The sequence below is a fragment of the Seriola lalandi genome, unplaced genomic scaffold (assembly GCF_002814215.2).
Source record: "Seriola lalandi dorsalis isolate HSWRI2012SDOR001 ecotype SW California unplaced genomic scaffold, Sedor1 jcf7180002054854, whole genome shotgun sequence".
In the NCBI taxonomy this organism is placed as follows: domain Eukaryota; kingdom Metazoa; phylum Chordata; class Actinopteri; order Carangiformes; family Carangidae; genus Seriola; species Seriola lalandi.
In genome coordinates this window covers 23,219-50,310 of record NW_019525407.1, presented here as the reverse complement: position 1 = coordinate 50,310, position 27,092 = coordinate 23,219, and the positions used below count along the sequence as shown (strand labels likewise).

General features: G+C 40.2%; 1 protein-coding gene across 1 annotated transcript in view; it reads left to right on the top strand.

Annotated features, from left to right (window-relative positions):
- Positions 1-27,092, top strand: part of LOC111670445 (mitogen-activated protein kinase kinase kinase 11) — a 54,553-nt gene that overhangs the window by 12,277 nt on the left and 15,184 nt on the right. Inside the window, exons 2-6 of the mRNA XM_023427157.2 lie at positions 12,060-12,240; positions 16,285-16,433; positions 17,631-17,806; positions 19,430-19,676; positions 24,762-24,878. Coding sequence (XP_023282925.1) covers positions 12,060-12,240; positions 16,285-16,433; positions 17,631-17,806; positions 19,430-19,676; positions 24,762-24,878 — 870 coding nt within the window. The remainder of the gene's footprint in view (positions 1-12,059; positions 12,241-16,284; positions 16,434-17,630; positions 17,807-19,429; positions 19,677-24,761; positions 24,879-27,092) is intronic.

The following is a 27,092-nucleotide window of genomic DNA, read 5'->3' as shown; positions in this document are numbered from 1 at the left end:
AACTTCACTGTCATGTTAAATACTGTAATTATATAGATGACAATATGCAGCTGTGGCAGGTCTTCAATCTGCTCTACAAGAACAGCTGTATTAACTTAATACTACAGTAGATAAGGAAATACCGTATAATAAGGTTGCTATAAAGTCACTGCTATTCACGACTGGCACATTATAAATCCCTACACTACGATACTCTATAATATATTGGCCTCTTGCGACATGAGTTAAAACTTATTTTGTTAAATTACGTCTGGATCACGAATGTAATGGATGAGATGCTGTTTTATATTTGGCTGATATATGTAGCTGCTTTCATTTTCAGATTTAGCTTTACTTGATGGCTCCACAGCAAATATAGATGATGTGTGTTGTGTAGGTGGAGGGACGGGGGGATATTTACTTATTTTGGGAATTTTGCTCTTGTTTTCTCTGTCTCGTTTCCTTCTCTCTTTCACTTTTGGCCTGTACAGTCTATGTTTCACTTTTTGCTTTGATCTGGTTTGCTTTACTGGCAGCCCTCTTAAAATATATCACACACAACATGTCAGACTGTGTCAGGAATAGAACAATAACACCCTGGATTTATTTCCATTATTGTCCCTGTTTTTTAATTTCCCCATCAACCTTTATCCAGACAGAGACAGAGATCCAGAATCTGACATCAACATGTTCTAGAGTACAAAATCTAAAAAAAAGTTTTTTAAAAAAATGAATCATGAACAAACAATTGATATTTTTTGTTCAGTTAGTAGAAAGTAGTAAGTAAAGTGAGTAAAAAGTCATACACTTAAAAATAAAATCAAAGACAAGACAACATGTTTGGTTTATGTTATTATTACTTCTTTGTGGTTTGAGTGGGTCATATATATATATATATATATATATATATATATATATGACGTATGTGTAGGGTAGGCTGTATATTTGGTATGACCACACACCATAGTAGACCAGTAGGAGGTGTTCTACTGACCTATGTTCTATTTTATTTTAAGTTATAAAATAACACAAATTTATATCTAAAAAAAAAAAAAAAAAAAAAAGAGACATTCTGCTTTTTATATGCAGACTAATATTGTGAATGGGTGACCCTACCTCAAGTGGGTGAGCCTAGTGGGTGTTTCACTCTTTGCCTTTCAGTCTAATGTTACTGAACCAGACAAACAACTGGTCTGTAACTCTATCTAATATATTGTTTTCGTGTGTGTGTGTGTGTGAGTGTGTTTGTGTCACCATGGCAAAATATGATCCTGAAGACACCAACTCCAGCAATAGACTTTGACAGGTGTTTATATGTCTGTGGACAGGTTTTGTCTGAAATATTACAGGTGTGTAGTTGAGATCAAAATGATGTTCTGACCCATGAGTAATTATATAATAATGTTTTCATTATCAATTAATTATTTTCTTCATTTTATTGATGAACCATTAATCCAGGCCTAGAAAAGAAAAAAAGATATTCAGGTTACTATCATACTTTGTATGACAAAGGAAAATATCAACATTTTCAAAACTGTAATTTTTGTTTGATCAAGAAATGAAACGGTTAATTAATTTAAAAAAATCTTTTGACCAACTAATCAGTTAAATGAATAATTGTTTCAGCTCTGACCCAGTGTGATTTAAATAAAATCATCAATTAATTTCTGCCTTCCGAGCAGTTTTCCATCTAATATAAATGTTTGCATAACAACTCTAATCTACATTTTAAGTCCCAATAAGAATGTCATACTGATGTCACGAGCACAATAAAGTTAATATAAAGTTAGTGTTTATCACATAAAGATGTGGTCTACATTTAGTTCCTGACCTGCATAAGACTTTGGAGAAGGATGAGTTTACTGCAGTGAGTTTCAGGAAATGGTCAAACATAAGCTCAAGACAAGCAGACAAGTGTTCCTCTGTTTCACGTCACAGTAACTTACATCTGCTCTGGATGTCTCTGGATTGTGATTGGTCTGTTTGTCTGATCGTCACGGTTCCTCCAGTGTGGTTTAAACACAAACAGGAATATTCATGAAAGTCACTGTATATTGTCAAAAAGTGGCTTTTATTTGACATGACTTTATACTGCAGACTTCATGCAGTAAATTTACTTTTATACCTGGTTGGTTGATCACATTTACCACCTCAGAGCATCAGCCTTGCCTGCCACCCCCACCTTGACCTCAGAGCTTCTGGGATCAACCCAGCAATGGCCCTCCTGCCTGAGTTTCTAAGGAAATGGCACTAATGGAGGTTAATTTTAAACATGAACACTGGACGCTTGTTAATAAGTCACCATTTTCAGGACCTCTCGGTCTTTTCCTCAGCAGTGGATACTTTGCACAGGGAATCATTTATAACCCCCCTCTGACAGCGTTAATGTGGAGGCCCAGAAACACACTCTGGGCATGTTCAGTATCGTCGTTCTGACGATGAGTAGCTTTTAGCTTGTTTGATACAATGTGTTTGATACAAACAGGTTTGTCTTAGTCATATACCAGTTTTTTTTATCATCAACTGAATTACAAATTGGACTCTGAAAAGTTGTGATGGGCATTTTATACCATTTTCTGACATTTTATTCACAAAATTATTTATTGTTCACTTGAAAATAATCAACGAATGAACTGATAATGAAAATAAATGTTGTCCAGGTTGTAACAAACCATAGATTTTCCTTGATGAACAGCCGAACAGTTAAATCAACACATGTTTTATTGACTGAAGTGAAGGAATTAGTCATCACTGACATGTCAACCTGTAAAGGTGAGACCTGACAAACCTGATCAACGTTTCTCAGCAGCAGAGCATGGCGAGTGTCTTGCAGTAAATGGGCCATTTGAGTGTTTCAACATGCCATGCAAAGTTATTTAATAACTGTGCCACAATAAAACGACCATTAAGGATTTCAGATTTAACTAATCACAGCGCTGTGGTGGAATGTGAAATGTGCTTAAACCTGAATCACAACTTTTATCTTTACACGCATCAAATGAGGAAGAAATGCCATCTCAGACTTGATTGCAGAATCTTCTATTTATAGTGAAGTCAGCTGTGCTCTGGTTTGTAAACTCACTGACATTACCTCATTCCTACACGCAGTGAACAGTATGTTGTGTGCCCCTGAGCTAAGACGAAACTCCAGCGGAGTAAAGCGCTGGTTTCGCCGTGAGATGACATCTTCTGCACCATGATTATGCCCTATCACTCTCTCTCTCTCTCTCTCTCTCACTCTCTCTCTCTCTCTCACTCGCTCACTCACTCACTCACTCACTAGCTGCCTGGTCAGAGGTTGCCAGACTGTCTGTCAGCCTATGGCCTCGTCCCTCAGGGGACAAAGCTCCTGTTCTTCCTGGGGAAAGCCCCCACCCTGCAGGAATTCTCCCCTCGCCTACGGGTGCAGGGCAGGGAGGGGGGAGACGGAGGAAGGTAGAGAGAGCATAGAGGACGCTTAGGTTGAACTGATGTGGCTATTTAAAAGCTAATACAGACATATATCTATATAGTTTTTGCCTTGGAGTGATATTGAGTTTCTTTAAATTGGAGCATTTCCATGGACAGAATTTAGACTTTTTGTAAAAAATTTTTTCCTCCTTATTTTCTGTATAGAAAAAATGCACACAAAATACCAGATCAGATCAATATTTGCCTGATATACTTTCAAAATGATTCATCAATCCACCCCGAACAGAAACTGAGGGGTGAGGAATGATAGCATGCATAGAAAAATGTGGTGAGAGATGGAGTTGTAGCTCCAGCGTTGAATTATCGAGAAAATGTAATTAAGTGAGGTGCAGAGTGAAGAGGCAGAGAACGGCTCTGTGGAGTTGACTTTTGCGTCTGCCGTGTTATCGTGACAGGGCTGGATGGTTAGAGAAAGGCTGCTCTGCAGCTGAAAGGTTACAGCCTCTATCACTGCATGTACTGAATGTTCAGCACGAGTCCTCTCAAATGTCCTTGAGCAGGATGTTGAACCTTTATGAGCTTTTGCTCTTTTTGAATGTCAGGTGCTGTAGATGTTAGTTACTGATGCTACACCTGTCAAGCTGTCTGGTACAACACACACAGTTTACAATGGTAATGGTGGAAGATTTACCACATATATTCTTAAAGGAGCTATTTGTAAGTTTTGCTAAGGCTACATATCCAAAGTTAGCATTAACAGCTGTTTATTACAAGTCTACAAGAAATGTTGCAAGTATAACATTAAACTTAATTCCTTTACTCACCAAGAGCTGTCTCCAGAGGTGGAAAGCAACACCAATGTTAACTCTCGTTACAGTTAGCACGCTAACCAGCTAGCCCTGGCCCGTCTCATCACCGATAGTGACTCACTGTTTTCTCTAATCTGTTCTGAAGATGTAGCGCTGCTGAGAGGGAGCATTATAACATCTTGTATTACAAAGACAACGATAGCTAAAGCAATGGTCAACCAGAGAAAACTTACAAATAGCCCCTTTTTTAGGGTTTTAAATTTTGAAGCAATGGGTCATTGATTTAAGGTACAACAAGGAACAAAGAATTTAAAAAAAGGGGGGTGGGTACTTTCATGCAGGCACTGCCAGCCATCTGATGTTGCAGATAACTAACTTTGGCAATTCTATCCTGTGTCTGCTATAACTTCCTAGAAATACAAGGTCACTACTTTGCTAGTGATGTCACAACAAATGCCCTGAAACTGTTTGACTTCATTTTTTTTTTCTCCCAAGATGTTGAACTGATTTGCATGAGGCATTTTAGTCAGCTGTTATGAAATCCAAACAGACCTAAGGCTCTTGTTTTAATAACATGAAGAATTTGGGGAATTTAAATAGACTGTATTTGGCAGGGATGGGAGATTTTATACTTTATCAGTCAGGTAATCTTATGTTAAATCAACCCTAGAAGGTCCCGTGTAAAAAAAAAAAAAATTAAAAATTAAAAAAAAAAAAATCCCTGACACTGGGATCCTCGCTGAGGTAAAACTGCTGCAGGGTTGAGTCAGCCCCAGCACCAAACTCATATCTAGGCCGCTGCTGGTAGGAGTCATGTCTGCTACTGACACACTCTTGTTTCTGAACAACAAACAATGCCAAACAGAGTCCCGTTGCCATGGAGACCAGTCACGGTGTTTTTGTGGCAACATTGTTGGTGTCGCCTCTCTATCAGGAAGACTCTCTGTCTGGGCAAGAGCGATCTAGTCATGATACTTGCCGTTTATCCTTTTGAAGGAGAGGTGGATTTCCTGCCCTGTTCGCCTTTTTTGTAAACACACCTCTTCAAAATGTGATACCAGGTGGGAGATAAAGGAGGATGCAGATAAGAAATAACTCATGTGTCCTTCATGTATAAGCTCCATACAATTTACTAGATCTAAACCATAATCTTACATTTTTCCATCATCCTCTAAATCCTGTTGTCCTACATGCACAGATCCCGATCCGGCTATTTGCTACTCGGCATGGAGGTCGTTAAGGGTATGAGGGTGTTTTTTAAAAAAAAGATTTATTTTTATCCACGCTGTTATCCCGTCCAGACTTAAACTCACTACTTTTCAGAACAGCTTTTTAAAGATGTCAGCAGCAGGCTTGATGTTATGTGGGTCAGTGGCTGATTTGGACACAGTGTGTTGCCACATGCTGTCCAGTAAGCAGCTGACTAACGCAGCGGTCGTCGGCAGTGTAACGGTGGTGGTGAGAGGAGGAAGGCTTGAACAGGGCTGAACTGTGGATGCACTCTGCCTCAACTCAGGAAGTAGAAGAAGAATGTGGCGTGTATGTGTGCTGAGACTGCTGAAATGCTTTTATTGCTTGTGTCAATGTGCATGTTTGTTTCTGTGCTTGGTTGCGTGTGTGTGTGTGTGTGTGTGTGTGTGTGTGTGTGTGTGTGTGGGTTTGTGTGCATAGATGATTGTTGTGGACCCACGTGGGCATACATGAGTGTGTGTACAGGTAGGCTATATCTGTCTCATAAGTGCAGAGACATTTATGTGCATGAGTTTTGTACATTTATTATGTATGAGTGAGTTATGAAACTGTGAGAACCTTGCATGTGGTGTTTACAATGATTCTGTTCTTAGGCCTGTCTACTTTTGTTCGACGATATATAATGTCAAGTACAAGGCAAGTACACCCTTTAAAAGAACAATGGACTTTTAATTCTTAAGAACATTCAGACTTTACTTGTAGTAAGCGGTGGTGCGGCATGTGACTGATGAGCATGCAGTACTATTATCTGTTGCTGCAATTTACCGATGTTCCCTAAATGCCTCACATACAGATGGTAGCTAGGCAGCCTGGAGTCCCCGCTCAGTTACTGCAGGTGTGTGGCCAAAAATGACTTAGTTTGAAAAGAGTAAAATAAGGTGTTATGTTGAAACTGAGTGATTTTATCTACCTGGGTGGGCCACCCAGGAAGAGCTCATGTATTGGAAGTGCTGGCATTTGGCTTAAACCTAAAATGTTCCCACACTGGAGCTGTGGAGTGCAGCTTTGAAACCAAGTCAAACTTCCAAACTTTCTGGCTGGAATTATGCAGTCCTCTGGGAAAAACACCTATTATCCTCGAGTAGCACGTTATCCTCACTTCACCTGATTCTCTGTGGAGCCAGGTGAAACTCAGACAGCAACACAGAGCATTGTAATGGTAGTAAAAACCCTGCTGTTTATTCTGGCATCATGTTGGCTAAAATGTTGGTGACATTCTTATGTATCAAGTTCAGCAAAAATGATCAAGGTCATGTCCATATATTATGTTATAAGTTGATAATGTAATTATCGTTATACTCTGAGTCTAGGTGCATGTGCTGGAGTAAGATAGGCCCGTTATGGGACTGTTGTTATTTTGCCTCTTTTTCCAGCTTGCCTCTCAATTTATAGACTTTCAGTTAAAAGAAGGACATTGTGTAACATATAATACATATAATACATATAATAATATCAAGTCCAACTGATTCTTCAGCAAAATCTTTAAAAGGAGCACAGGCTTTAATAGTTTTGATACATCCATCTGTCTTGGAAGTTATCGTTCGATTATATCTCAACTTCTCCAATAGAATCAAAGAAAGTACTTCTTTGACCCAGAGTTTAAACGAGATTTCCAGTGCGGAATAATTAGTCTCTGGGCCAACGGAGACACAGATGCATTTTCCCGGAGAGCAGTATATTTTTCTTCAGACAAACACTCCAAAGATGGCGGTTATGGGGCTAGGATGTACTGTCCCACTACACATATAGGTGTCATCTTCAAATCTAGGCTAGCTGTTTCCCTCTGCTTCCAGTCTTTATGCTAAGCTAGGCTAACCATATGCTGTCCACTTCTTTTTTTAATGCACAAATATGATATCGATATTCTCCACTCACTCTCAGCAGCGTATACTTTGGCCAGTGCAGAGGTAAAGTGGGTGGATGTAATATAATGCAGCAAATATCAATCAACTGTACATAGACAGCAGCAGGTCAAAGGTCAAACTTTTGCATTGATTGCCTTCAAGTCTTTTAAATAAGACATTGCTTTTGTCGAAGTGGAATTTAAGCTAAACAAGAGACACACACAGGTTTTATAAATGTTTATGTTCAGGAATTATGGCTGTCACTTAATTTATATTTTACAAAGGCAGCAAACAGCCTCATCTTTATGCACAATTTTTCCATCTGTGGTGTTGTATCCAAAATCCTTCCTCTCATTACTTCTCGGATGGTTCCCCATTCGAGCAGCATCCCCTACAAGGCAAAGGCCTTTGGCAGTCTGTTGGCACTGTGGATTTGGAATTATCATGACAGATTGAATAATTAATTTGACCCACGTTTTAACAGTTCAGATTTTAAATGTAATCTTTGTTTGTTTTTTTCATTATAAATGACCTGTGGCATCAGATACATTTCCTCTTGATTTGATTTGGATAAATGACAAACTTGTATCTGTGGACACACACTTTGAGCACATTTAATAATCTATTGCCAGGTGGCTGATTAGGGTTTCGATGGTCCAGCAGTTATATCACACCCATACACACCTCTGGGATTTAGCCTTCACCTCTGTTGGTGTGTGTAAAGCAGTTGAGTGAGTGGTGTGTATTCAAGTGTGCAAGGGCATGTCCTCCAGCTTCATGCCCTCTCTGTGTGTGTATGTGTGTGACTGTTTACATTCATGGATGTCTCACACTTTGCTACTTGTGTGCAGCTGGGTGTGTTGCAAAAAAAAAAATGGACTGGAGCGTGTGTGTGTGTGTGTGTGTGTGTGTGTGTGTGTGTGTGTGAGTGTGTGAGTGTGTGAGTGTGTGAGTGTGTGAGTGTGTGAGTGAGTGAGTGAGTGAGTGAGCACCATTATCTATAATTCTGCGGTTCAAGCCCAGGCAGCCACTTTTAGCTGTGCCCTGTCTCACTCAATCATATGATAATGATCAACATTCAGCACCTCGCTCTCTCTCTCTGTCTCTCTGTCAACTCTGCTCGCTTTACCACAGTATCTACACTTCCCTCCTGTCTGTCTGTCAGTGTCGGAAGCCATGTGACCCCTCTTAACCTCCGTTTCCTAAAATAGCGCTGTGCTTATTGTGCACAATGAACGGTGAGCAGGAACAACAAAATTGGCTCCTGTTTGTGTTTTTTTTTTTTTTTTCTTTAAGGAAGGGCCCAACACTGAGCACTGGTGGCTAATTGGCTGATACCAGCGTCACTTCCTGGAAGTGGGGTCACGCCATGACGAGTGAGCACCTGGGGGGAAACGGGGTGATTGACCAGGGCTTGTTTTTACCAGTCACTGACCGGCAGGCGGACAAAAAAGGTGGAGCAAGGGATCTGGGCTTGTGGCAGTAAATACCCCCCCACCCAACATCACCACCACTCCCACCCCCTCCCTTAGGGCCTGTGGCATTGACAGAAACAATGACTCAGCTGTAGAATGGACAGAAATTGATTTTCTGCAGAAAGGTTAAATGAGCAGGCACTTTTTTCCCCTCACTGTAGAGCTTGTTTTTGTTTTGGCCGTTGGCTACTTTTGCGATTTTATTGTCTGTGCCTTCGTCTTGAGGCAGAAGTCAATTTGCATGTTTGTGATGGACATACCTTAATGCCGTTTTTTCTCAATTTAAAATAGTGTCTGGCTGTTAGAATAAAGGGAGGGTGAGGTAAAAGCCTCCATTAATTTGTCCGTCTTTGCACCTGTCATCATCTTAGTGGCAGAATGGACGAAACTCGTTGCCATGGAAGTCGTCTGTGTGTCTAGTTTTGAAGGAGTGCGTGCAGAAATTGTCATGCAAGTACATTATGAAAGGACCAAGTCTCCTACCCCGTCAACATATACACACACACACACACACACACACACACACACACACACACACACACACACACACAGAGCAACACAACACAACCTCTTGTGATGCATTCCTTTCTGACGTAAAACTCGCTGCCTCTGGGCTATAGGGGAAGCACAGGATGTCTGAGAGAGAGAGAGAGAGAGAGACAAAGACTGAGACAACAAAGCGAGAAAGAGAGAATCATTTATATGCGTAGAGAAAAGATAAAATTCATATTCGTGTAGTGAAAGAAAAGACAGACTGGAGAAAATAGATTTTTTAGTGAAAGACTCAAAAGAAGAAAAAAAAGAAAAAAGGAAAAGAGCGGCGAGCCCAGAAAGTCGGAAAGTGACTGCAAATAGCAGGAGTCTTACTTCCCTATAATAAGTCAAATTCTTTGCTGCTTCTCCTCCCTGTGTTTGACGGCCAGCCTTGCCCTGAGCGGTGCCCAGCCTGCCAGCGAAGGGGAAGAGAGGCACGGCTGCCGATCATACTGAGACATGTGATACATAGTCACACCACAGCAACCGACATCCTCAGCATTATATTCTATTTTCATAGATCTCGCCTGAAGAACCTTCCAACACTGTGCGGTTGCAGAGCGCTGGCTGGTTACCAAACTGTGTTTACTTATAGGTTATTATATTTTACAGTGTGCACTTTTCTCATTCTCGATTTCTCTATTTACGTCCATGTTTACAGACCGACTGTATGTGGACCAGTACTGAAAATCACCAGTCATCCAGATCTGATTGATCTGCTGTCAAGTAACAGTCCTCAGTAAATCCAGTCACTGATTCTGCTTTTTACTGAATCCTGGTGCTGATCATCATCATCATATTGTTTGATAAGTTGAAAGCAAAAACACCATTTCCAGTAGATGTGGGGTTTCATAAAGTCCCAGTGATCATGGTTTTGGTGAACTATAGACATCTAGTCAAAAATGACTAGATGCCAAAATAACTAGCCCATGCAAATATGTCTGTTTATGTATGTATGCTTATATGTCAATATAATATAAGCCTGTCAATATATGTTGATATTATACAATAGGGTCCAAAAGTCTGAGACCACTTTCCTTTTAATGTGAAGAAAATCAATGTCTTGTGCACATGCGCAAGACGTAAAAAACTGGACCATAGTTCTACCAGAGGTCAAAAACTCCACAGGGCACCTATAAAACAACAGTTGATCTTTCTGGTATTATGACATAATCAGAAACCAAAGTTTGAAAAAGTTACAGCCCATAAAGGCATTAGTTTCTCAGGCACTATACTCAATGCATATCAGCTGATCCCTGCAGAACCATGTCTGCAGAAACAGCTTCTATTTGTGACTCTTGGTTGGTCAACTTAAAGAAAACCCTTTTTTTCACCGGATCTGTGGAAATGGCGTTACCTCATTCTTAGTTTAAACTGCATCAGTGTAGTGTTCTTTTACCTCAGTTGAAGAACTGTGTTTGCTTTTGACATGAATGGGAGCCCAAGAGGCCCAAACAGTTATTTCATCCTGACAGATTTAAATGAGTTGGTTTTCTTTCCTTTATTTGACTAATGAAATACTGCACACTATATTTCTTTGTTGCAACTTTGTGTTCTCTGCTCAGATAAATATGAATTATTTAACTATTATTTCTTTCACTGCAAATCCTAAACCTTAAACAAACAAAGAAGTGACTACATGGAGCAGCACAGTGTCCATCAACACAAATAAGAACCTGCCTATCACCGAAATAGGAACTGAAAGATTGTTGTGCGATGGCAGCACAAGTCTGATTTGGATTGTTAACCAGTAGTGTATCAGTTTTGAAATTTCATAAAAGATGAAGAAAATCCTTTACTGTCCCAGTATGTTACAGTATGTTTTTTTCATAAAATATAATTATCTAATATTCAAAAGTTTTTTGTCACATCCCGAGATTTAACTAGCTAACATTAAGTTAAATAGATTTTTTTTTTTATGACTTATTGATATTCGCTCTGACCACTGGCATAATGCGTGCATGTTACGCCCAGGTACAACAAAACCCTGCATAGTCAGACTGGCTCTTGGACAAATCCCGGTGGGCCAGTGGACCATCAAAAATTCATAACATGTTTCCTGGTCCACACAGTCTCTTTACCGGCCCAATCGTTGTGCCTGTCATTTTGGGTGTGCATGATAGCATGCTACATGCATGTTCTGGACTTCCCGACCCAGTATATAATACACTGATGCACTGGAGCTACTGAACTCTAATTTTGAAAACGTTGCTTCCTCTCTATTGGCCCATGTGACTTACATGTTGAGCCAGTGCACTGACGACACAGGTCAGTTGAGGATGGATGCATCAGTTTGGCCCTGCTCCCAGTCATGCATATGATCACGACTCAGCATGCCAGATAAACCGTGCTATAGTCAGAGCCAGTAGAAATAAGAAACTATGTTTATGCATTGCAGCCAATTGCCTAACACTGATAATCTCAACCATTAAAAGGGGTGGAGATTAATGTTTTCACATTGATAAATCTAATGCAAATGAACTGTGTCATTGGGATACGTGGATCAGTTTGGCCTAAAAACAAGAGGAAGAGGAAGAGGAAGTGAGAAAGAAACGGAGAATGTATGAATGTTTGTGTCGAAGACTAAGCTCAGTTTAGTATGACTTTTTTTCTCAGTTACAAGCAAGAAATGTACACAATCTTCAAAATGATACATTTCATTGAATTATAACCACTCCTCATATTTAACTGTTTAAAACCTTGTCTTTCTTTCCTCCTTCTCTCTCTTCCTACCTACGTTTCCTTCCTCCCTCTAGTCCTCCTGGCTCAGCCCATAGAGAATGAATGTATGGAGGGGTTGACATTGAAGATCACTGACTTTGGCCTGGCGAGAGAGTGGCACAAGACCACCAAGATGAGCACCGCTGGCACCTATGCCTGGATGGCCCCTGAGGTCATCAAATCCTCCACCTTCTCCAAGGGCAGCGATGTCTGGAGGTTAGTGCTTGTGTGTGTGTTTCTGAAGTCTCTAAAGCTCGATGATATTTAGCTGCTGTGTAATTTACAATGGAATTCAGCGGAAGCAAATCCAGGCTTTTTATTATGTGCGCCGGTGTGCTTCCAAGGAATTTAAATTATCAAAGCCCGTTGTGCCCTTCATCATTTTTAAGAAAAGGGGATATGGATTGAGTCGTGCCACTGTAAAGGAATAGTTCAATATTTTGGGAAATACCCTTATTCGCTTTCTTGCTAAAAGTTTGATCGGATGTTAATGCCACACTTATATCTGGACCCTAAATATGAAGCTAGGGCAATTAGCTTAGATTAGCATAGGAACTGACAGAAGGGGGAATCAGCTAGCATGGCTCCACCACCATATACTTTATATACAGTATATTTATACGCATATATACTATGTTTAACTATGCTACAGTGCATAAAGTTTTAAAATGTTAAATGTAATTCAACAAAAAAGTCATAGGTTGTCTTGGTAACAGCCAAATATTATTGCTTGACCAAACCAGAATTTTGACTTGAGATTTGAAAACTCAGATTTGATCATGAGCCAATAAATAAAGCAGCAAGTGTGACTATCCACACTTTAATAGCAGTTACTGATAAAAGTGCTTGCTGACTGATATTAGTGTTTCTATGGTGACAGAGAACTCTCTGATTGAGAGGGATTTACTAAGCTTGTGGGTAGTGCAGGATTTCACAAGGATGTTTGGTATAAATCATTCATTGGTAATGAAATTGAAATGACACTGAGCGGTGGTCTTTACTGACAAATATTTTGTGGTTGCTCCAGAAACTAAGAGCTAATAGCCAGTGCACCTTTAAAATATACATAGTTTCAGCTCTACTGCCGATGCCTCTTACTGTTCCAGTCCTTTAGTCACACCAATGTAGCCACTCTAGAATAGAGGAATTTCACATGTGGAGTTTGAAAGATGTGGGAAGTCCCCCAACTGCATTATTAAATCTTGGACATTCAGTAATTGTGTACTAATTATCTGCGGTTCTACAGCAAGACAGCGGACCTGCTGCAGAGGTCTGTGGACAGAAAACATGATAGAAATAGAGGGGAAAGGGTGAAAGTGCAGAGAAGTGAGGGTGGGGTGGGGGTGGAGGGGGCAGTGATGAAGAGATGGAGGGACAGAGTGATTGATTGCAGCAAGGCCGCTGCAGCCATGTGATGGCGTCTCTTCAAAGAGCTGCTCTGTGCTTTGTTGTGGGACATGTGTGCTGCACACTGTCCCATTGTCTCCAGTATAGACAGAGAAGGAGGCCACACACCAGACCGAACCACAACCTTTTATCTGGGAATAGTTGTGAGTGTGTGTGTGTGTGTGTGTGTGTGTGTGTGTGTGTGTGTGTGTGTGTGTGTGTGTGTGTGTGTGTGGCCACATCTACACAAAAAGAGAAAATCCCTTAATTATGGTTAGCGGTTTTATAATAATGACTTAAACAACTGTGTGATTTGTTTAGAGAGGATTCATGATGGCTTTTAAGTGTCGAATATGAATTTGCATTTGCAATGAAGAAAGCAGGGGAATATATATAAATTATTTATTAAAGCAATAACACTTTCACGGCTATGCTGCGTTGTGGTTATAACAGTTCCTCTTATATGCTATGGTTTAATTTTAATCCTGCGGATTTGGACCATTTCATCCTTTCTTTAAGGGTTCTTTGCATTACCATACAGAGTGAAACCAATTGAGCATGCTGCTACAGAGAACCTTTTTCAAAGTGTCCTTGAGAACATCAAAAAGGATTCCTCTATAGTGCCAGCTACTTATGGAATTTTCTGGTACTTTAAGGAACACTATTCAGTGAGAGTGTGTAGTTTTTTTTTACTATACTAATGGGCTGAGGCCCTTCTCACTCGTCTCACACATACATCCTCTCACTTTCCATCTCCCTCATCTATTGACAACAAACCCACATAACCTCATTTTCACAGCAATCACTGCACAATCGGGAAAACAGAAAAATGTGGGAGTAGCAGTCAGGCAGGCAGGAAGCCCTGCTCTGAAAATGAACAGTAATCTTTGTTCTACTATTCTTTCTCATTTGTCCACGGCCGCTTGTCTCTAAAAGCTGCCACGCGGAGACGGCGACTGCCTTGGGGTGAGCCGACGAGCAGCAGTTTCTGCACAGTCACAGTGTGTGGAAGTTGTAATTAAAGACCTAAATAAAAAAAGGCTGCGGCCTGTGCTCTCCACTTAGCGAGCCTCCACAGTGCGTTCAGTCAAGACCGGGCGAGGGCTAATTGACAGTGTGGAAGATCCAAGTCCTTCACCATGCTTCATCTTCTTTGGGCACAGGGCTGCTCCCATTGTGTGGGCCCAAAAGTCTGTTTGTGTTTGTGTGTGTGTGTGTATGTGTGTGTGTTTGTACGCGTTCTGCATGCATGAGTTCACACAGCTTTGCAAGCACGTGTTTCATCAAGCAAAAATAGCTCCACTGCACAAATGTGTCTTGGTTCTGTACTGTCAATGCTAGGATAATGAATTTGAAAGTCATAATGTGTTGTGCAAAGCAAGACGTAGGATTAAGATTAGCCTTCTTTCATCTTGAAATATCGAAACACCATAGATGCCCAAGTGTGTAAAGGTGTTATCTTGTATGCCCAGTTCAGAGCTAAATGAGACACTATCCCTTAAAAAGTGTCACATATAGTTTTTAGTCTAGAAGTAGTTGTTTGTAATTGTGTCCTGAGAACGCAGGGTAGACTACTTTGATTAGTTTGTCACCTTCTCAAGTCACTGTCTAAACTAGAAATACCTCCTCGTGGTTGTATGCCTGTATCAAGCAGCTGGATATAAAATGTCGTCACTTCATTTTATCCTTATAGACATAAGAGTCTGAATATGTGAGTTTGGCCAAAAATGTGTTTTGTGAGGTCACACGGTGTCAGAAGGCGTTCCTGATGTATACCATTCACAAGACCTTGAACTTTGACCTTTGACCACCAATATCAAATAAGTGAGATGTCGCGTCCACAAGAATGGGACGGACAGACAACTCGTAAACAATATGTCTCTGGCTCAGACTGTCACCGGCGCTGAGACATAAAAGTCAATATGAATTTAAACCACCTATATTCTCAGGTAAAACCTGGCTAAAATAAGCTTGAAGTTATATTAGTCTATTATATCTTTTATATTAACAAAGGATCAAATGATTATGTATCTCTGCAGTTCCTCTTAGCTTTATAGAGTCTTTTAGCCTCCCTCAGCTTGTTGTTTTGGTTCTGCGACCCACAGTTTTGGTTCAGTTTGTGGAGACCAAAATAAACCAAAATAGAATGAATATTGGTCTTACATTCATTACATCACAACATAATGGGATAATATGCCAATGTTGGGTTTTCAGCTTGTTCCACTTCCCTGAAAATATTTTTTTAAAAATCAACTGGTCCAGCTTTAAAGCCACTAGAATTCAAAGAGTCCAGTCTTTTGCACCCCCTAGTGGTCGTATCCAAAAAGCAGCTGTGGCCGCCCATAGATCTGATCCGTGAACATTGAGTTGAATGATCTGCAAGTAAGACTGAAGTGAACTGGGATTTAATATAATCCTCGTGCTGGTAATTTAAGACTCATTGAGCTGTTTTTACGGTAAAGTCCATGATTAACCATAATGCTATTTACTGGAAGGCTTTTACTATGAAGCTGCTGTAGGAAGTATTTAGTTTGCACTGACAGCTCATGGATGTGAAAACATTCTCACATGGCAGTGGACTAGAAAGTAAAGTAGCGTAAACACATATAGTCATTGTATTAAAAAGTTCAGAAATTAAATGACAATTTTGTTTCATATTGACATATTAATATATTTAAATATATTTATTAATATGTCAATATGAAACAAAATTTTCATTTCATTTCAGAACTTTTATATATATTTAAATATATTTAAAATGCTGATTTATGTGTTGCTAGATCCTGTATAACAAACTTGTTTCAGGATATATACTGTGTATAATTTTGACGAGAGTTTTTACGGTCTCACGCCTTGTTGTGTGTGTTTTTCCAGCTATGGAGTTCTGCTGTGGGAGCTGCTAACAGGAGAGGCACCCTACAAAGGCATTGATGGACTTGCTGTCGCCTATGGAGTCGCTGTCAACAAGCTGACCCTGCCCATCCCTTCCACGTGCCCCGAACCCTTTGCCCAGCTCATGTCAGGTATGACATGTGTTTGCATGTGTAGAAATGTAATTGAATGTGCTCATAGCACTGTTAAGGCTGCAACTCTCAGTTCGATGGTGTGAGAGTACTCTTGCGTGAGATCACTGGTGTCCCCGGCACGCTCTCTTTCCATTTCCTCAAAGCTGGGTTGAAATTGAGAAAACAAATTCCTGTATGCTAATAACCTTGCCATAGAGAGGAAGTGTTTTGTGCTAGAGCTGTCAATATGTTTGTACCCATTTATATTTGCAGCTCTTGCTCTGTTAGGCTTCAAATTATAGAAAAATATCACCTGGGTTCTTTCTAACATGCTATCAGTCTGTCTTCGCCCTTGTTCCAGACATGCATCTGCCAAAAATCAGTTTTTACATTCTTTCCACATCGCCACCTCCCTTGATTTGTTGTCTTTTACGGTTGTCTTTAGAAAAAAAAAAAACAGATCAGAGCACAAAACCACCGATAGCCACCTCAGAGGATTAATTAATTATCGGATTGGTTTTTGATCTGCTTGTAATGCCCAAAGTGTTGCAGCAAATTATGCGAACCCCCTCACAGCAAGTTAATTAAGCGTAACACTTTGAATAAGTAATCATCTTGACTCTAGATTATGTTCACACAAGCTCACACAAGCGCCTGAAATATGTGTAAATAAAAATTAGAGGCGTTGCAGGATACTCATTCAACATGAAGGGTAATAAGTGCAGAAACATCCAACTCGGTAAATCATCTGAGTCTGAAAATGCTTTGAAAAAGGCTGGTACAATTTGACTTCTTTTAGTGCAGATCAGTGTGTTTGAGGATCATGGTGAATCAGTGAGTGACTTCCTTCTTTCAGGTCCCTCAATTCAAGAAAACATTTGAAAGAAGTGAAACTGTGCTGGAAACACTTGAATTTGTCTGATTTGTCTTGTTTGGTGTCAGATTTTTCCATTTGTATTAAGGAAACTCTTTGTAACTTGAGCACACAGCTGGATTAGAGTCTTTCCAACACAAAACCCCTTAATACCTGTTCTGCTCTGGTTTGGCCCTTTGCTTATTTACGGTATATTATTTTGTGCCAGTGTGTGGTCACCTATGCGTTCATGCATGATAGATTGGAGCTGTACAAGTAATAACCCCAGGAGTGCAGGTCTATAAATGAAACACTGTGGCGTGGAACCTGGTGTCTGACTGTGTCTGGCGTATGTGTGACAGAGTGCTGGGACCAGGACCCCCACCGCAGACCCAATTTCGGCTCCATCCTGGCCCAGCTGATGGCCCTGGAGCAGCAGGTGAAGGAAGAGATGCCGCAGGACTCCTTCCACTCCCTGCAGGAGGACTGGAAACTGGAGATTCAGGACATGTTTGATGAACTCCGGGCTAAAGAGAAGGTAAGGCAGGGCACGATCAGGGCATGATTGAGTGACCATCGTGTAGCTCTTTTTATTGGTGTACCTCCAGGCTTCTAATCTGTTGTTCTATACTGCTTACTTATACCACTTAGTGCAAATGAAAACATGTCGTTTGATGCTAATTTTATCTTTTTAACCGACTGAATATATTTGTGATGGTGTTGCTGTTGAGCTGACAGAGAGCCAAGGTTGATCAGCTAGTTTATCAAAGCATAAAGATGATCAAGGTCGAGGTTGTCAAACCTTGTAAATACTTGCTGCTTCACGTCATCACCAAACCTGAAACAAAAACCTTTATAGTACATCACAAGTATACTGATCTTATATCCATCTGAGCAAACCATTTGTTAACTGATTGATGTATCTGTTAGATTAAGGCGAAACAACTAGTGGGTTCATTTAATTAAAAGTCCCATTTTGTATAAAGGTAGATGCCCATGTGTTGTTTGATTATAAAGCAGGTCTAGGTTCTATATTAATACTATGAAAGTATCAAAGCGCTCAGTCCACAGAGAAATGCACACAGCCTGTATTCAGAAACTGAGCCTTAAAACCAGCCGCAGCAGTCACCACTCTCAGCCATGCCCCAAGCCCCGCCCACCTGGACCCACCATCCAACCTTGCAGGATTTGGTTTCTCTGAGTGTTTACATGAAATCTGCTATATTCTTATTGGATCACTCAGAAAACAGTCAGCTAATCAGAAAAGAGGCTTACACCCTCTTCTCTGCTGATTGGCTCATAGACCTGTTGTTACTAGAGCTCCAGAAAGAATCCTGAGAGAGGAGATGTAAAACTACATTGAGATGGTTTTTGGTTCTGAAAATCTCAAATATATCTTCGTATGGATCAACACCTCAAATAAAAAACAGGAGAAGAGGAAAATATGGAGCTTTTTAAAGATACATCTTTACAAAACTGAGTCATGGATGTATATTCCTCAGGCATAAACCTACTAATATCAAACTTTAAAGTAATTTATAATGCATAGCTAGATGAGATAATGTAAATAAATATATATAGCAGCTATATCTGCCACCATTACTTCGCCTTTACATTATTGAATCATACCTGAAAGAGAAACAATTTATCTCCACAAACAGCACATCACAGAAACATTAATTTTACTTTTGGATGTTCATTTTACTTTGAACTTTGTTTTCACTTTCATCAGTGTCTAATGTAAGATCCCTGGAGGATAAGCCCGCATTCTGAAACCTGTTCAGTTGTGCCAACAACGTGAGATCAAACACTAATCCCTGGGACATCAAATAAAATGTCAAGCGGCAGTTGTGAGCTGTAATGCCACTAATACTGATGAAAGATTTCATTGCAACCAACCTCTTAAGCATCTCATTTCACTGTCACCCAGGAGGAGGTAAGACTTAGAAGGAGGTAGAGCGGGTCGTCCACTAACTGGAAGGTCAGCGGTTTGAACCCTGCGCCTCCAGTCCGTGTGTTGTTGGGCAGGACGCTGAACCCCAAATTGCCCCTGGTGGCTGTGTTTGGTTGTGATGTGGTGAATGTGAAAAGACTAGAAAGTTGTGTTGCTATTTAACTACTCCTCACCTCTTTCGTCCGCCTGCCTTTCGTCCTCTATCAGGAGCTGCGATGCCGCGAAGAGGAGCTGAAGCGAGCGGCTCTGGAGCAGAAGTCCCACGAAGAGTTCCTGCGGCAGCGCGAGCAGCAGCTGGCCCAGTGGGAGCAGGACGTGTTCGAGCGCGAGCTCAGCCTCCTCATCCTCCACCTGAACCAGAACCAGGAGAAACCCAACGTCAAGAAGAGGAAGGGCACCTTCAAGAAGCACAAGCTCAAGTGCAAGAACGGCGAGAAGATCAGCATGCCCCAAGGTTTGTGTGTTTGAAGTGTCTTTTAGATTTGTTCTGTCACAAATCAACCATTAACTGGATTGTGTCAGCCAGAAGTTTTGACTAGAAATCCCATTTCAAGAACCATTACTGGCTCAGAGGCAACAAAAACAACAACAACAACAACAACAACAAAATTAAAAAAAGAAAAGTACAAGAGAGCAGAGAAGTGGAAGTGAGGGAGGGAGCATTGTGGTGCAACTGTTGTAATTTTTTGGCTTTGCTGAAGGTTCGCATCAGGGCTGGACTCATGTAGTTTCATTGGAGGATGATTTTTGAATTGTTTCCTCATATTTTCATCAAGTGTCTAAAGTCACAAGTCTTCAAAGTGTTCTCTCACACTTTATTCTGAAAAGCCCCTGAAACAACATTCGGACCATGGTTAGACGTGGACGTGACTAAAGCACTGTTCCTGTGAAAGGCGGATCACAGCTCCGACTTGTTGACATCTGCACTGACCAACACTCTTCTTTCTGTGCTCCTGTTTTCCCTCTCGTACTCAGCTGGCTGCTGTTTCTTACATATCCTCTACTATCACAAAATCACACAGCCTGCTGCAGTTCCCATCCACTGTGTTTCAGTGTGTGTGAGTGTGTGTTATGGGCTGAGCAAGCATGCATAAATACATTGTGTGTGTGTGTGTGTGTGTGTGTGTGTGTGTGTGTGTGTGTGTGTGTGTGTGTGTGTGTGTGTGTTGTGGTTAGGCCTTTCCCAGCAGCGACAGGGCAGTGATGTGGTGGTGGGGGTTTGATGAGAGGGGAGAGTGAGCCAACCACGCCTCAACACTTCCTGTCCATGGATACACTGTTGGCTGGGTTCTCTGACTTTCTTGCTCTCATTCTATCTCTCTCTCTCTCTCTCTCTCTCTCCCTCTCCCTCCCTCACCTTCTTGCTCTTCTCCCTCCCCTCCCTCTCTCTGCCTCCCCAGCCATTGTTTTTATTCTCCTTCTGACCATATCTGGTGCACTCCCTTTTCTTTTTTCCTTTCCTCTTTCCAACAATATTATTATTATTATTATTAATATCATCTTTTTTCTTCATCCTGTGTAGCTCTTGACTTTCTCCCCTGTGGAGTAACTGATATATGCTTAATTGGTACCACTTTACAACAAAACTCCCCTTATGAAGGATTTATAAATGGTTTATTACTAGGTTATTAACTTGTTTGTTGTTGGTTTTTAACAATTTATAAATCATAAACAATTATAAACAAGTTACCATACATTGATGTAGGCTAACTATTTGGCAAGATCAGTCAATGCTTACTACTCATTAACCTGACTAATGAGTTACCATGTATAACGGGTAACAATGAGCCTTATTGTAAAGTGTGAAACAGATCATTGTTTATTAATGAGTTACTATTATTTATAACTGGTAAAAGGAGCCTTATAGTAACTCATTAACAAATGATGATCTGTTTTACACTTTACACCTTTGCCTGTAACAAATGTTTGTTACTGATAAATAGATGGTGCTGACGGTGGTTAATTGTTAGTAACTTAAACATGTGATGAAGCAGCAGGTATAAATGCTGATGATGGGGATGATGGCTTAACAGTACAGAGAAGTGTAGGCTCACTATTTGGCAAGCAACAGCTCACGCCCTTTCTGTCTAATGTTTTATAAATGATTTATAAAATGTTAACAAGCTAATTAATAAATTACTTATAAACTATGTATAAATCCTTTATAAGGGTCGTAATTAAGAAACTGAGGCTTTTCTGTTGCATTACAAATTTGTCTCTTTCACGGTTGTATAATGGCTAAATGTAATATAACAAACAACAAATAATTTAAGCCTGACTCATTAATTAATCCTTCCTTCCTTCCTTTTGTCAGTGTTCACTTGATACTGCATGTATTCATCTCAGTAAATAAGAAATATAAGAACATAATTTAATACTTTTAAGGCAAACCATTAATGAAATGGAAGGACTTGAGCCAAGGGTAAGAATGACAGATGAATATATTAAGTGCATCTTAATTTGAGCTAACGGTTCATAATATGAGGCATGAATGATTAATTTGAGGGAATCATTTTTTAATGCATTTTTTTCATTGGTATTTAAAAATTGGGGGAGTTACATGTTAAATTATCATAAATAAAGTAGATGCGTATAATCACAAATATCTGTGCACTATTCAGCACAAAATTGACAAGCAAACCCCCGTCCCATAACTCTCCCATTGGCTCCCTCACACCCCACCCACCCTGGACCTTATGGCCACAGAGGACAGTTATATTGTAAGGATTTTTATTATAGTAATCGCTTGTTTCCAATGTGAAATGTTTTCTGTTTTTTTCCTGGTGCATGTTGGCAGCCCAGTGTTCCATGCTTGCTCTGTCTATGAAGGCAAGAAGCCATCTTTGTATATTGACAGAATGAGGAGCTTTCCATCTACAAGCTCTGAGCACCTTGGCAGCTGTCAGGCCAGCTAGCCAGCAACGTCTCTGGCCAGCTAACACACTGTTCCAAGTTGGAGCTGTCATTAGGTAATAAAGCTTCTGGCAAGTAAGGAATTGTTTTAGACAATATGCTTGATAGCATCTCTGAAACCCTCTCCCACACCATATGAAAAAATGTGCCCAACATATTTTAAGTGCATAAAGTGCAGTTTGGTGATGGTAAAGCCGTCATTTTAATCAATGTGCAGGGAGGTAAGTATGGTCTTTGTATGGCATTAAAATGAATAGCTTGATGGTTGGGGTTCCTGGAAGATAGTTTCATGTTCTTCAAAGATTAGTGTCAAATTGTGGTTTGAACTATTTGAGGAGAGGTGAAAGCTTTTACTCATTTAGAGAACAGCATAAACCTCTTCTGATTAGGTTTAGATAAAGATAGAGAAGTATTGACATCAATGTAATGGTCCTGGAAAAACAGCGGAAGCTCCAGTGGGTTAAAAAAACTATAGTAAGATTAGGTATCATACCTTATTACTGATGTATACAGTGCATGAAAGTTATCATCGATTTCTATGGATCCACACACAGTTTATCAATAATGGATTTAATACAGGTTATATTTTATATATATATTCATATTTTCTTACTTATGAATATGATTTAGATCGGAATCCAACCCCATTGTTTTATCCGATGCGTCCCTTCAATGCGTCCCAGAGAATATCAGGATTATAGCCGTGTAGCAACCAGACAAGTGCATTCTTTCACTGTGGGGTGTACAATCCACCAAGCATCTACAACACAACTATCTATTGGCCATTTCCTTAATACTCTAGATACCAGACGTTGTTCTCTTGATTAAGTCACCCCCTGTTATTGGAGCAAATTCAAATTCAGTGTTTTTATGTAAGCAACTCTCCCCTCAGTATCTCTCCCAGATCTGTGTAGTGAGAGTTATGTTTGGCAAAAATTACTACACCTTTATTCTTTTTTAGTATTTGAAGAAGATGGCAATCACATGATAGATTCTACTCTGCATTCTGGCATCATTTTCCAATATATGAATTTCTTGAAAAACGGCCACCTCCACCTTTTTTTCTCTGTAGGAAATCCATAATGCTTTTTCATTTCAGAGGGAACAGGGTAGAATTTAATCTATTTGAAATTTTCTCTCCTGATACCCTCAAGGCTGTGTAGCTCGCTATTAGCAGTTTTCCTTTCAACTCTCAGCAGCTAGCAAGAACTAGCTTGCTCCACCAGTTCTGCTCCTGGTATCTAATTGCTATGGAGCCTGATTGGAGTCAAGACCATAATCTATGGTAAAGGCTTCAGTTAGTAAAATGTCCCTGAAGTATCAGGACTCTGAAGTTACTAAGTGCAGTCAGTATAATTGTTGTGTCCCTTCAATTTAAAAGTACTATAGGTAGGAATGTGGAGCAATTGACATGTATTAATCCCTTTTTACTGCCAACAGGTGAACATATTAATGTAACTTAAAAAATGACATTTATGCAGCGGCAACAGTGTGCAACACTAGCTAATGTTATCTTAGAAATGCAGTCACCAACCAAAAATGTTTTTATCTAGAGGCCTGTCTGGCCATATGGGAATGGACCAACATCAAGTGAAAACAAGGGTCAACATCAACTGAAAATGGTATTACGCTTTGTAAATCTTGTGTCAAAGAAACAAAGTTAGTCAAACTATGCATAGCCAGACCTGTTTCCACACTTTGTTTTAATGCTGTGCCAGCACTGTCTGCACTGTCTAAAATATAGTTTGTCAAACTATAATAGCAATGTAACTTAAGTTACCTCATTTATCAACATGACGCCGGTTCCTTCCATCCACTCGCAGATATGTCGCCACCAGTCTCTTGTATGGAGTCCCAGCTGAGACTCCACATGGTCTGGTGGCAGAGGAAGTGTAGGCTGCTCCTTCTTCTTCTCCTGGTAATCCTTAAATTGTCACTATCCAAGAGCCATACAGGCCTGCCCTTCTTTCCCAGTTCATCCATCATGTCACTGTTTTGGCGGGTGCCCAGGATGCTGGCTCGTGCCTACCTACGGAGTTCAAGCATGCGCGTGAGCAATAGGATGCTGTCTGCAGTTTACTTAACGAGCATCTGCGTCATTAATAACAAGGGAACGTTACATATAAAACCTTTAAACAAGTCAAACCCTAGAATTCCCTAATAACAAATAATGATTGAAGGCTAACTGGACATGGCAAAGGTGTAATGCTAAAGGGCTGATTAAGAAATTACTAGTTTGAGGAAATAATTTATTAAGATTTCCCCTCCTGACACCCACTGAGCTCTCAAGCTTGTTATTTGCAGTGTTAGCTAGTAGCAAATTGTAGCAGTATCATTCTGTTTGTCGCAGCTGGCAGTTAATTGCTAAGCTGTTCCCAGTCAAACACAGCACAAAATTAGCTTTGTAATGTAAGGATACTGAAATCCTCTTACATGACTGAGTTTTACGTCTCCTTTCACAACATTTGTTACCAAGCTGTGAACATCTATTGCACTGAATTTCCGTGACTGCGAAAACCAGAATAGGCTGTTTTGGAGAAATAAAGAAGATAAAAAAAAAGTGTTGGAACCTTTAAAACGGCTGGTCTAACATCTGTGTGTGTGTGTGTGTGTGTGTGTGTTGCAGATTTCATCCATAAGATCACTGTGCAAGCATCCCCAGGCCTGGAAAAGAGGCGCAACTCTCCTGATTTGGGTTCAGGCTCGTCGCCCTCCTTCGGCCCACGCTTCCGCGCAATCCAACGTGAGTGCTGTCACTTTTCCCTTGCATACACACATCTACAAAACCAAAGAATGCGGGATCTCTGGCCTCCTTGCAAACACACACAGACTCTGTTGCAACATCACATCTCTCAGTTTCCAGTACTCTCTTTCATGTGCTCTCAACCACCCTCTCGTCTTCTTTGTCTTCCCCTGTTTCCCTGTGGGCCCCCTCTTGCTCTCTCTGCCCCTCCCTGGCCCGCTGCTCTCTCTCTCTCTCTCTCTCTCACACACACACCCTTTTCCCTTTTCAATAGTCTGTTCCAGTCCAAATATTATCTGACTTCCTCTCAGTGGCTCAGCACTTCTCGGCAGCCTTTGTCCACTGCAGCCCTGCTCCGCTCCCCCTGTCTGCGGTTAGCTCAGTGCTGCAGCAGGGGGAGCCATTGAGCTGTATTTTCCAGGCAGAAAGACTACAGTTTTATATGCATGAAGTGGCTACAGTGCGGTTGACTGAATTAAAAATAAGCTGGGAGGAATTCATTGCTCCAGGAGAAGGGGTTGAGAAGGGTTGCAGCAGCGGCAGAGATTTACAATACTCCTCTGCTTGTCAGGCTCTTAGACAAACGCCCTGAGATTGCTTCCCTTCGAAGGGAAATTGTAGGCAGTAGGTCACAGGGCGTCTTAACAAAACCCAAAAGGAAATTTGTGGTGTAGCAACAGGCCGTGAACAGGATTTTTATAAACAATTACCACTGGGGGTTGACATAAAAACACAAATTGCGGTGAAACATTTATCTGTAAAAGCGGTTTGTAAATCCAAAACATCTGTCAGCTTCATTTATTCATTAAATAGAGGGCTGGTTTTCTTTACCTCCTAATGATTCTCTTTAATGGCAATCACTAAGCCATGAGTGTGCTTCTCATTAAAATGTGTTTAGTGGATATTTATGCCTGCCCTCTCAGTAGCATGCAGTGATTTATTGCCAGATCCTCCCAAATTTAGATGTTTACTGACTTTGATGATTCCCTGACTTTTCCTTTAGAACCACCTCCAGGTTACATCTTCAGTTTTTTTGTTCAATTCGATAGTATTAAGTTAGTATCTCAACATTTACTTGAAGGAATAGAACAAAACTGAGGACTTTTTTTTTATGTAGCATCATCATTTGGTCATTTTTGCTTTGCCCAATACTTTCCTTTATGACCAAATACCCATAATATTGATGACATTTACCTCAAGCTCAGCTGTACTTTGTTTGCAGTGCTAATTAACATATGTTAACTTATTAACAAATTAAATTAAGATACTGAACATGGTAAACATTATATCAGTTTAACATCTGCGTGCCACTGTGAACATGTTAGCATGCTGACATTAGCATTTAGCTTAAAGCCCTGCCACGCCTACTGTAGGTAGACTCCTACTCCTATTGTTTCCTATGTAGCAGTAAGTGAATGTCATCTTGGTTATTCTGTATAACAGAAGTAGCCATGCAGATTCAATACGAACATAGAGTAGATGATGAGTAGAGGAGTTCATCCGGAAATGTACAAAAACATTACAACCACTAAAATATTATGACATCATCAGAGACATATTGCAAAAAGAACATGTTTACATAGGAAGGGGATTTTTTTTCATGTCACATTTTGATCTTGATGATATTGCAACACTGACACTATCAACTGACTTCTGTGCTTGCTTTGAAAAACAATGTGTTGGAGAGTGTGAGGCAAAGTGCATGAGCCAGGCCTCCAGTGAAGCAGGGGCCAAAGAAAATAATACAACTTGTCCATTCAGAGAGCATATTTACTTTCTCCAATTTCTGAAGCTGAACTGAACTGACACAAACCACTGGGAATAAGCAGCACCAGAATTCTGTGAAATAAAATAGCAGCTTTAAAGTAATGGAAAGGAATCAAGCTTCATCACAATGAAGTGCAAGACATTTAATGTAATTTATTATTATTATTATTACTATTGTTGTTATTGTGGGTTTCCTTTGTTTTTTTATACATGTAGGTGTGTCTTTGACAATTTATAACATTAATAACTGGTTTATTGTCAATAATTAGATCAAGGACATAGTGTTATTAAAGCTTTTAAATGTTATGTAATAATGTGATGCTCCCTATACTTGACTTTATGTGATTTCTTCGATAGTCAACTTTATATTTGCAACAAGATATCATTCATTAAACAGTGTTTAATAAGACTCAAGACACGTGCTTGTTGCAGTCTGAGCTCTACTGA